This window comes from Phodopus roborovskii, unplaced genomic scaffold (assembly GCF_943737965.1).
Source record: "Phodopus roborovskii unplaced genomic scaffold, PHOROB, whole genome shotgun sequence".
NCBI classification, from domain to species: Eukaryota; Metazoa; Chordata; class Mammalia; order Rodentia; family Cricetidae; genus Phodopus; species Phodopus roborovskii.
This window is the reverse complement of record NW_026126418.1, coordinates 15,811,207-15,824,172: the sequence shown is the minus strand read 5'-3', so window position 1 is coordinate 15,824,172 and position 12,966 is coordinate 15,811,207. Positions and strand designations below refer to the sequence as shown.

General features: G+C 40.0%; 1 protein-coding gene across 8 annotated transcripts in view; it reads right to left on the bottom strand.

Annotated features, from left to right (window-relative positions):
• Atg13 (autophagy related 13) overlaps positions 1-12,966 on the bottom strand; it is a 33,270-nt gene that overhangs the window by 18,045 nt on the left and 2,259 nt on the right. For all 8 annotated transcript variants that reach the window (XM_051184190.1, XM_051184187.1, XM_051184189.1 and 5 more), the window contains one exon: positions 1,155-1,236. In XM_051184190.1, the coding sequence (XP_051040147.1) occupies positions 1,155-1,223 (69 nt within the window). In that variant the 5' untranslated portion in view covers positions 1,224-1,236. The remainder of the gene's footprint in view (positions 1-1,154; positions 1,237-12,966) is intronic.

Here is a 12,966-nt window from a genome sequence, read left to right as displayed (position 1 = left end):
TTGTCAATTTTTGCATAAAAATCTATCAAAAAATAAACAAAAAAAATTAAGCTGGGTGACCAGTTGGTGGTGGTGCACATCTTTAATCCCAGCACTCAGGAGGCAGAGGCAGGAGGATCTCTGTGAGTTCAGAGACCAGTCTGGTCTACAGAGCAAGTTCCAGGACAGTCTCAACAAAACAAAACATAATTAAAACAATTGTTAGTAAAACACGTCTTTGGGTGGGTAGAACCATCCCACTCAATGGGCTTGAGTATTATACTAAATGAAAAGGGGAGAGAGAAGGAAGCTGAAGAAACAACAGTAGTGAAGAGTGCTGGCTGCACAATCATGAGGACAGGAGTCGGATGCTGGAATCCACACAAAAGCCAGCTATGTCACAAGCGCCTGTAACTCCAGCTCTGAGGGATTCAACATCCTTTCCATTTTATTCTGAGCACAAGTGTATACACACATGAGTGAGCTTACACACACACACTATATAACAACGTGAAACAGGAGTATGGAGCAGTGCTCACACAGTTAATCCTAGCCCTTGGAAGGATGCCGTAAGGTCTGCCTGGGTTACAAAGTGAAACCTTATCTCAAAACAAGTCAACCAGATGAGCACTGGAATTTTCTTTTCTCTACTTCCTGATCCAGTGTGATGAGAGGAAACAGCCTCCAGCATCCATAGTGGACTACATCTTCTGAACTATGAGACAGAACAAACCCTGCTTCCCTTACCTTGCTTCCTGTCAAGAATCTGATCAAGGCAATGAGAAAAGTAACAAACACACTGGGCATTTTAGTGTTAGTTGAAGCTGTGGGAAAGATGCTAAGAGGCTGCCCATTCCAGTTCACAGTCTTTGTTCCCACACCAAGGGAATATACTGTGCCAATAACCTGGCGCAACAGTTTGACATTTCCACAGATAGCCTTACAAAAAACAATTTTTGAACAAGTAGCTGTGGAAAATTGGAAGCTACTTTTTACTCACACCCCCAATTCCACCCCCACACTTCACAGTTTGGTTTACAACAGACAGAAGTATCCCTGAAAATGGGCAAGCTGCAAGCTGTTATGTTACGTTTCCAAGGGAGGCTAGGCTCTGTAAGGGAGAAGCATGGACGATATTTCTAGCTGTTCCCAGCCCAAGAGAATGGACATAATACCTTGAGTGCAAAAAACTTAATAAACTTGTCCAGGTCCTTTCTGTCTTGGGAATTGAGATCAGTTTCCATTGCCTATCGGAATCTGTAATAGAATAGAAGAAGAGAAGTGATGACAATTGTGACTAATCCTTTTAAAAACAGATCACGACGTCAGAGCACAGACGGGAGCCTGCAAGCTGTACAATAGTCACTTGGGAGTGGGAGAGAATACATTTCTTTTAGTTAAAGAAACCAAAGGAGAAAATATTAAAATACTATCTCTTGAGGAAAAGAGTCCCACACAAACAGTCATATCTAGGAACCTATGAAACAATGAGGTCAATTTAACTCATTCTGAAGTTTTGAGTATGAGGTGTACATGAGTGTGGGCACATGTAGACATCCGAGGACAATGGGCTTCTGGAGACTCTCCTGTCTCCATGGTGATCTTGCTATAGGAGCATTGGGCTTGCAGATCCACAAAACTATGCCTAGCTTGATGTGGTTTTCTGGGGATTCAAACTCAAGTCCTCAAACTTGCACACTAAGCACTTCACCACACTGCACTGAGCACCACCAACAAGCACTGAGCTATCACCCTAGTCAGATCCTGAAACTTGGAGCTTTAAATAGAATTTATCTAATTTTAATGAGGAATTTTGCTAACACAAATAAGTTAATCTACGTAACTTCAAAAGGTCACTGATCAATCTCACTTTTTAAGGCTCCATATGTTTTGAGAAACTGGTGACTTGAAAAGTTCTTTCTTCAGAATAACAAACTCAAATGGGAACACTTAAATCTCAAAGAAGTTCACAAATTTCCAAAGCGAATGGGTGCCCACCCTTCCTCATCCATCCTAGAGTGAACTGGTATGAACTAGTTTGAGATGACTAGATAATAAGGAATAAAATATTTGGGAAAAGAAGAGCATGACTGCACGTTAGTAACAGAGAGTAAAAGATGTTTGGAACTATGAAGATTCACTTCAAAGGGTATGAATGGATAGGAAAGTAAAACAGCTTATTGTGCAGACCATAGTGGGATGTGTATCTACTGAGCCAAATACACAGCCTCCTCCAGCCCTCAGGAGCACCACTAACTTCATCTGAAAGACAACTTTACCGACTGATATAACCTGCACTGTTTCTGCAGAATGAGAAGCAAGGAAACCAGTTAGGTCCTTGGCAAGAATCCAAGTTTGTGGTCAAGGCTAAAGCTTCAGCACAGACATGACTGGGGAGACAGCAGGTGGGAGACACTTTAGCAGCAGAGTTAACTAGAGGCCCACTGTAGAAAGGGCATGCAGCTGTGTCAGGGCTTACAGGTGGGTAACTGAAAAGCAATTTTAGTAAGATTTAATGAGATTTAATTTTACAACAATGGTTCTCAAACCTTCTTTTAGACAATGTCTGACACTATGGCCCAAGCTCTGGCCTCAGCCTCTGGAGTAGTGGGATTGCAGATGTGCCATTACAGCTTTGTTTCCTGGTTTTATGTTATATTCATTCATTCACTTGTTTTAGAGACAAGGTCTCATTACATATTCATAATTGTCTAGGAATTCATATATATACCAGACTTATTTCAAATTCCCAGAAATCCACCTGCTCTGCCTCCCAAGTGCTAGGTTTGTAAGCATTCTCTAGGCATACCACTGTCCAGGAACCTCCAGGTGTTGTTTTCCAGAAATGTATTTATTTTTACAAGCCAATATTTTTATGTGTCCATTTCTTGTGTTTTAAGTTTTTTTTTTTTTTTTTTTTTTTTTTTTTTCCCCTGAAGTATTCTTTGATGACACCTTTGACCAGAGATTTTTGGCCTTAGTCCTAAACCACTACACCACTACAACTACTTTACTAGGATACCCCTGTAGATCAATTTTGCAGAGGCTCACCTATCCCCCTAGGTTCTTATTGTCATCAACCTTTATTAGGCGCAGAGGCCCTCCACCGATTTGACACAGGCTCATCACAGATGGATGCAAACACATGAAGAGGCTTGCCTAAGGTTTTGGCAGGTTCTCAAATTCTAGGTGCTAGGCCCTAATGGATGAGCGATATCTTCAGCATTTCTTGTAAAGCAATGTGGTAGTATGAATGAGAATGGTCCCCATAGGTTCATGTTTGAATACTTGGCCCCAAGTTGGTAGAACTGTTTAGAAAGGATTCAGAGGTACAAAAGCCCAAGTCATTTCCAGTTAGCTCTTTGCCTCAGACTTGTGGATCAAGATGGGAGCTTTCAGCTACTACTCCAGAACCATGCCTGTCTGCCTACTGTCATGCTCCACTCCATGATAGTCATGCACTTTCAGGCTCTGAAGCCTCTGTAACTTACCTTGCTCATGGTGCTTTATCACAGTAATAGAAAAGTATCTAAGACAAACAGTATTAATAATAACTGCTTCCTTGACCACGAAGGTAGGTTAAGGGTGGAACTAGATCTTGAAGGTACCTGAAATCCTCCGTGTGATGTATAGGCAGCAAGGGAAAAGCAAAGCCTTTCAATTTGAAACTAGACTTCACTGCATGGTCATGACTGAAAGTTGTGGAATCACATGGATATTTGAGTGGATAAAAAGGGCGTGAACTAATGCTAGCAGGCTGGGTGAGGGAAAAAAAAAAGGCTACTGCAGAGCCACAGGCCTTCTGCAATGGGAAGCCTTTTTGTTTTGTTTTTTGGGTTTTTTCATTTGTTTTTTGTTTTACAATTACACTTCTATGAAGTCCTACCAGACAAGGTGAGATAGCTGAATTTCTTTATGGACAGTGTCTCAAAGCAGTAAAAGATTAGAGAAAACTTTGCCAGAGGCCAGAGGCCAATGTTAACACAATTAACACAGTGCAGGGTCTCTCACTGGCCTTGAACTCACAATGCAGACTAGGCTGGGTAGCCATCAAGCTCTAGGAATCTGTTTCAGCAGTCCTGAGATTACAAACAGACCTCCTATACCCAGCTATGTTTGTGGGGATGGGACCTCAAGCACTTTAACAACTAAGGAATCTCCTCAGCCCAAGAAAAATGGTCATTTTAGTAGTCTCTCTGGGGGAGAAAATGGAGCTAGAATAAAAAGACAGAGAAACATTTTGCTTCTTCAGGCCTGCTTCTGATGCCTCTATTATTCTCATAATTCAGGGAATAACAGGTTTATAAGAACAATCATCTACAGGGCTAGAGACGTAGCTCAATGTTAAGAGCACATGCTGGGTCGAGCAGTGGTGGTACACATCTTTATTCCCAGCACTTGGGAGGCAGAGGCAGGTGGATTTGTTTTTGTTTTTTGTTTTTTGAGACAGGGTTTCTCTGTGGCTTTGGAGCCTGTCCTGGAACTCTTGTAGACCAGGCTGGCCTTGAACTCATAGAGATCTGTCTGCCTCTGCCTCCTGAGTGCTGGGATTTAAGGTGTGCTCCACCACCGCCCAGCATCTCTGTGAAATTGTGACCAGCTCCAAAGCTACACAGGGAAGCCCTGCATGGGTGTGTGTGTGTGTGTATGGGGAGGGTACTTGCTGGACAGGAATTTGGATCCCAGCACCCATGTCAGATGCCTGTATCTCTGGCTCCAAATGATAAGAAGACTTCTCCTGGACTCCACAGGTTCCCCCCACCAGACCCATGCACACTCACATAAATTAAAACAAAACACCCAAAATCCACATAAACGTTGGATAGGTTTAACAATACCTGTTATCCCAGAACAAAATGGTTAGCTGGACTAGCCAAATCAATGGGCTCTGGGTTCAAGTAAGAGAGACCCTGATTCAAATGGATGGAACTGGAGAGTGCTATCCTGAATGAGATAACCCAGACCTAGTGACAAATACAATATATACTTACTCATAAGTGGATATTAGACATAAAGCAAAGGACAACCAGCCTACAGGCCACAACCCCAGAGAACCTAGGTACCGGAGGATCCTAAGAGAGACACACATGGATCCACCTAGCAAAGGATAAAAGACAAGATCTCCTGAGTAAATTGGGAGTGTGGGGAGCAGGGGGCATGGTGGAATGGAAGAGGGGAGGAGGGAAAGGGAGTGGGGGAAAAAAAAAGAGAGACCCTGCCTCAATATATAAGGTGATATGCAATTGAAAACACCTCATATCAAACTCTTTGCATACACCTTTCCACATACATGTATGCACACATATGTGCTCCCACACATGCACAAAAACATGCAAAAAAGACAAAAGGGAAGGGCTGAAGACATGGCTCAGCAGTTAAGAGCACCAGCGGCTCTTCCAGAGGACTTGGGTTCAGTTCCCAGCACCCACATGGCAGTTTACTGTCTGTAACTCCAATTCCTGGGGACCTGATACCTTCACACCAATGCACACAAAATAAAAATAAATAATTTCTTTTAAAAAAGGGAAATGCACTCAAATAACAAAGAAGTAGTTAAAAGTCAAACAAGATAGCATGCACCTATGAGGTAGAGGCAGGACTGTTTGGAGCCTTGCCTGGGCACTTAGTGAGACTATCTCAAAATTTAAATAAAAGGATGGCTAGGCCTGTAGCTTAGTAGTAGAGGGCTTATTAGCATATGTGAGGTCCCAGCATTCCTAGCATTAAAACAACAAAACAAAACTGAAGAGCATTCTTGTTTGCAGAGAACAAGTTTACAAGTTACACACACACACACACACACACACACACACACACACAAAAAAAAAAAAAAAAAAAAAAAAAAAAAAAAAACCACAGCTGAGCATGGTGGCATATACCTTTAATCCCAGCTGTCTGAAGACAAAGGCAGGAGGATCTCTGTGAGTTAAAGGCTAGCCTGGTGGTTCACATATGAAGAGAGACCCCTCTCTCAAAAAACAAAAACAAAAACAAACAACCCCTTTGGAGGTTGAATGACCCTTTCACAGGGGTTGCATATCAGTTATCCTGTGTATTAGATATTTTATTATGATTCATGACAGAAGCAAAATTAGTTATGAAGTAACAATGAAAGTAATTTTATGGTTGGAGGTCATCAAAACGTGAGAAACTGTATTAAAGGGTCGCAGCATTAGAAGGGTTGAGAAGCACTGCCCTAAAGACTGCTAATGAAGAAACCATTACACTTAAAAATTTAATCCAGTAAAATTTCAGGATGATAAATCATAAGACAAAAATCAAGAGCCTTTTATAAGCCAACAGCAAACTATGTAAATAGGAAAAGTAAGATAACATACAATATATACAGCTATAAAAAGACTATTTATAAATTAATTTCAATGTAGTGAAAGATTTTAGCACTGATTTAAACAATCAAAATGGAATCAGAGACATAAGTAAGCAAATATTCTGTGTACATGAAGTAGAATTAATGATCTTAAAACTGTCTTATTCAAACTATACACAGGGTCAGCCCAATTCCTATCAAAATACCAATGACATCCATCACAGAAATAAAAAGGGAAACCCTAAAACGTGTATAGAATCAGAAAAACTCCCTGAAGAGCCACAGTAATCTGGAACAAAAAGAATAAGAACAGAGATTATCACACCACCTGACTTCAAAATATACAAAGAAAGAGTGACCAAAACAGCAGGGTACTGACATAAATGTAGACACAAACCAAAGGGACAGAAATATACCCATACATTTTCTGTCAAATGACTTTGAAAGAGGTACAAAAAAATTCAGAAAAAGAAAAAGGTAATCTCTTCAATGAACAGTGTTGGGAAAATTGGATGCTCACATATAGAAATAAACCAGAGGCTTACATCTCACTATATTAAAAAAATCAATTAAAATGGGCTAGAGACTTAATATTTAAGACCTGAAACTATGAAAGCTAGAGGAAACAGACAAAAGAACTCCATGACATTGGTCTTGGCAATGATATTTCTGGATATGACTTCAAAAACACAGGGCTCAGAATGAAGCTAAAAATCTTTTGTGTGTATGTCTGTCTGCTTCTTTGAGCCCTTTTGTGTCTATAAACACTCCTCTGCTCAGCTCATCAGGACATTTATTTCCTAGCTGTCCAATTGTAAGATCTAAAATAAAACCAATCTGAAACTGTAAATGACTGTAATGTCCTTTAACAGGGTTCACCACCTCACAGTTCTAAAGCAATACAAAAATGGATAGGAGATAAAAATGTACTGCAGGGTGACACTGCCTTATTTTTTACACTCAAGGAGACAGTTATTATATTCTCGCCATAAGAACTACCAGTATATGTATTATGGGTTTTGTGACTTTCTGCACAACTGGCAGAACTGGGTGGCTACAACTATTGAGGCCCAAAAGGTGCTGATCCCCCTCGAGGGAATAAGCTTCCTAAACACTAAATTTGCCTTTGCAAAACAGATAGTAGCTTTACTTTTTGTCTTACTCTTTTGACTACCTAAGAATAAAAAGGGAAAATTGATATGAATATTAAAAGAGATCCATGGGGCTGGTCAGATGTGAGGACTTGAGTTCAAATCCCAAGAACTCTTGTAAATCTGGGGATGATAGTGTCCATCTGTAATCCCAGTGCTTCTGCAGGAAGACAGAGGCGGAGACAGGAGACTCTCTGGAAGTACTTCTAACATTAGGTTGCCCTAGACGGTGAATAAACTAAGGGTGTAGCCCAGAGAAGACTACTTTTTTATAATATAAATTTTGGGCTCAGTATTATCACATTTCTTGACCAAAACCAAAAATGTCTTGAACACAGACAATCCCTGTAACAGTCAGGAGGCTGAGGAGAGAAGATTGCCAGTTCAGGGCTAGCTGAGGTTACCTAGTCACCAGTTGCCAGCCATGAGTTACTTTTAGGATACTAAGACTAATACTGTTTTTAAAATGTACAAGTTTTTATGTTAATATTTTAAATTCTCTTAGGTCTATATCTAGAAGTAAAACCCAAGGATCATACAGTAATTCAACAGTTAACTTTTGATAGGACTACAGAATTATTTTCTAATGCAGCTGTGCCACTTCACATTTTGAGTGGTGGTGTTAAACTTTAAGATCAAGACATGAAATGGGGAACAGAGATCTTGGCTGCTCAGAGCAGTTTTTGCTCTTGCAGAGGACCTGAGTTTAGTGCCAGCACCTACAAGGTGACTCAGAACAGCCATCAGTTCAGGGGATCTGGTGCTCTCTTCAGGCCTCCATGGGTACTGCATGAAGTCAAAACACTCATACACATAAAATACCAAAAACAGAATACAATGAAAACAAAGGAACAAAGACATTATATATGATCTTTCTTTTTTTTCTAATTTCTACTTTCAGTTCCTCTGCTCCTCCATTTTTTAAAATTCACTACATATAATTTAGCTATTATACCTCTGCCATGTTTTAATTTATAAAATTGAGTAATTTCTTCTAGAATACCATTACATTACATAGTTATTATTTATAGGACTTTGAATTTTCAATGTATTTTTAAAGATTTCTTATTTTTTAAAATTTTTTTACTTTTTTATTGTTTTTAAAAATAGGGTTTCTCTGTGTAGCTCTGGCTGTCCTGGGAATTACTTTGTAGACCAGACTGGCCTGGCCTCAAACTCAGAGATCCATCTGCATCTACCTCCCAAGTGCCTGGATTACAGGGGTGTCACAACTGCCTTTTTTATTTTATGTTTTGAGACAGGGTTTCTCTGTAGCTTTAGAGCCTGTTCTGGAATTTACTATGTAGTGGGATTAAAGTACTGTTCAGCTTATTTATTTAAAAAAAATTATTATGTATGTATATCGTGTTCTGCCTGCATGTATGCCTGCAGGACAGAAGAGGGCATTTGATTCATTATAGATGGTTGTAAGTGACCATGTGGTTTCTGGGAATTGAATTCAGGTATTTACTTTTATGTGCACTGGTGTTTTGCCTCCAGGTATGTCTGTGTGAGAATGTCAGATATTGCTGGGTGTTGGTGGAGCACATCTTTAATCCCAGCACTGGGAAGGCAGAGGCAGGAGGATCTCTGTTAATTCAAGGTCAGCCTGATCTACAGAGATAGTTCCAGGACAGGCTCCAAAGCAATACAGAGAAACCCTGTCTCAAAAAACCAAAAAGACAAAACAAAACAAAAGGGGGGGGGGAAGAATGTCAGATATTGGAGTTAGTGTTGAGTTGCATGTGGTACTGGGAGTTGGGATCCCCTCAAAGAACAGTGCCCTTAACTGCTGAGCCATCTCTCCAGCCCATATTTTTCTTCCTTTCTTTTCTTTCTTTTTTTTTTTTTTTCTTTCGTTTTTTGTTTTTGAAACAGGGTTTCTCTGTGGCTTTGGAGTCTGTTCTGGAACAAGCTGTTGTAAACTAAACCAATTAGTCTCAAATACGAGTACTGGGATTAATGGCATGCACCACCACCACCCAGCGCCCCCTATTTTTCAATTAAAAAATATTTGTTTATATGTAGAACTGTTTTGCCTACATGTATGTATTTGTACAATATGTATGCCTAGTGCTTATAGAGATCACAAAAGAGCATTAGATTCCCTGGAATGTAGTTACAGATGTTTGTGAGCCACCACATGGGTATTGAGAACCCACAAAGGGTACTTTGCAAAAGTAACAAGTACTCTTTTTCTATTTCATTTTGGTAAAGTATAGATGGCATAATTTTCCCTCCGTTGGGGCTGGGAAGATAAATCAATGTCTAATAGCACTTGCTGTGCAAACCCGAAGACTGGGGTCTGGATTTCTATCTCTTGTAAAAAGAGAATGTGCCACGTAAGCCTTGTAATCCTAGAACTGAAAGTCAGAGCAGGAACGTGAAGCTGGAACTTGAAGTTCCGATTACTTGTCATTCTATAAAGTAATTGCCTATGACAGGGAACTCATTGGTAAAGGAATACAGCAGGGATTATGGAAGATGCTGCTTGCTATCTAACTCATACACAAGCTCATGCTTAGGTAGCTTTCTTATACAGCCCAGAAACACCTGATAAGAAATAGTGCAGCCCACAGACCTACTATGTCATTTAGTAAGCAAAACAATCTCCCATAGACCAATCTGATAAAGACAATCACTCAATGGAGACTCCCTTTCCAGGTAACTCAAGGCCATGGCAAGTTGACAATGAATGCTAACTAGGTCAGCATATTTCAGAATTTACTTCTTTTGAAGATTACATAAGAGCTAGAGAGATGGCTCAGTGGTTAAGAGCACTGGCTGCTCTTCCATAGGTCCTGAGTTCAATTCCCAGCAACCACATGGTGACTCACAAACACCTATAATGGGATTGGATACCCTGTTCTGGCATGCAGATATCTGTAACAAAATATAAATATGCCAGGCATTGATGGTGCATGCCTTTAAGATCCAGCACTTGGGAGGCAGAGGTAGGCAGATCTCTGTGAGTTTGACATCAGCCTGGTCTACAAGAGTGAATTCTAGGGCAACCAAGGCTACACAGAAAAATCCTGTCTCGAAAAAACAAAACAAAACATATATGTAAATAAAATTTTAAAATGACATATTATGGCCTACTATGGATATTTTTCTTGCTTGCTTGAGTTGCTTCTGTTTTCTCTATTAAACAATGCTGCTATGAACACACAGGTGTCAATTCTCCTAAGTATACACTCAGGAGTGAAGTTACTAAACCACATAATTCTAAATTTCATTTCACTTTATCTTTTAATTCTCAAAACAGGTTTTCTGTGTAGCTCTGGCTGTTCTGGAACTCGAACTGTAGACCAGGCTGGCCCAGAACTCATAGATCCAACTCATGTGCCACTACTGCCTGGCTCTTAAGGAACTGTAAGACTGCACATTCCCATTAACTCTTCAAAGGTAGTCCCCATCAACTCTTTTCATCATCTTCCCTTTCTCCTTGTTTATTTGTAGTTGTTTCCTTCTGTTTGATTTATTCTCAAGGTAGCCAGGACTGAGGGAAAACAGTTGAGGATGACATTCAACTCCAGATCTTATCTAGATCTTAATTGACAGGCACCACCCAGATTAGTTTTTGTGATTTCTGTTGATATGTATTTCTGCTGATATGTTTTGCCTGTGCACCATGTGCATGCAGATCCCTTAAAGAGGGTACTGAAGCCCTTGGAAAGGGGGTTACAGTGAGCTGCCTTGTGGAATCAAATCTGTGTTTCCTGGAAGAACAGTGCTTTTAGCCACCGAACCATCTCCAGGCACTATACATTTTTCTTCTGCCAGATTTGCTTTTTGAGGAATTATCCTTCTATATTACTTAAGCCAGCCTATAACTCAGTTATTAAACCTCCAAGTACTGGGATTGCAGGTGTCTTTTTGTTTTAACATCTAAGTTATTACAGGATCTGTCACTGAGTTTGAAACACATTAGAAATTTTGAGTGAAATGTCTTGCTTTTCAAATAAAGCTGCTTACATGACCAGGCACCTTAGGGTAGGCCCATGCAGCCTCAGGCTTGGGCTGGTCACCAGGGAGTGCTTGTACTTATCACTGCAAAGTCCAACCCCACCCTTGTAAAAGAGATGCTGGTCAGAGAGAAAGTTTCTTAACAAGTTTTAATTACATTTATTCACCTCTTCTTCTGGGTGGGACACTTGTGTGGCATGTGTGTGGAAGTTAGAGAATAACTTCTGGGAGTCATTTATTTTCTCCTACCACGCGAATCCCCAGGATCAAACTCAAGTCATCAAGCTTGGCAGCAAGTACCAGCCATCCAGAAAAACTCTTAAATGGCTTTCCAAGTTATTCAATACCAATAGAAGTGCTACTGTAATAAGGTCACAATGGAAGGAATAGCAGCATGGCTCTGAGTAATACCACTTTCTGTATGTACAGTAATCTGCAGACCTTAGATTAGAATTCAATACCTAGAACACACAAAGGTAGAAGAACAGGACTAACTCCACAAAGTTGTCCTCTGACCTCCACATACTCACTATGACATGAATATACCTCAAAAAATTATTATATAAAAAAAAAACAAATAAAAAACACCATTTGTTTAAAAAAAAAAAGACAAGGAAACAATGGAAAAAAGTGAAAACATGCAATATTATAATCAGAATTTTGGGCTGAGAAATGACTCAGTGGGTAAAATTTTTACTATGCAAGTATGAGGACATGACTTCACATTCCTAGCACCCACGTAAATGCTAGGCAATACACAAAGTTCTCTAACCCATCCATGGGGGAGGCAGACACAAGTACAATGTGGGAAGCTTCCTGGCTAGGCCGTCCAGTCACAGCAGCAAGCTCCAGGTTTGGTGACAGACTTTGTTTCAAAATATAAGATGGTAATAGGAGACACCTGATTTTGACTTCATGTGTCCATGCCTTCCTCCACACATGTAAGCCTTCATGCAAGTGTGTATACCAATGCATGTGAAACATGTGTACGCACGCACACAGAGTACACACACACAATCAGAATTTCTGATGGAAATATTAGATTTAATGTCTAGAAATATAATAGCCACTTATGCTTACACAAAAAGCAACACATCAACAAAATATACGGAGCAAAAATTCCAAGGATGAGCTGGCTCATGTAAAAGTGTTTGTAACCAGGCCTGATGACATTAGTTTGATCCCTGTAATCCTCATGGTGTAAAAAGAGACGTTCCCACAGGTTGTTCTCTGACCTTCACACATGCCTGTTCACACATAAACACACAGACACACACAAACTCATGCACAAACACACTAAAGATATATTAAAAGTAAATATAATAATAATAATAATAAGTGCTTCATTATTATTTAAAATAATATCTGATTCTTTTTCTTTTCTTTTTCTTTTTTTTTCTTTTTTGGAGACAGGTTCTTATTATGTATCTCAGCTGTCCTGGAACTCACTCTGTAGACCAGGCTGGCTTTGAACTCAAGAGATCTCCCTGCCTCTGCCTCCCAAGTGCAGGGATTAAAGATGTGCAACACTAGGCTGGC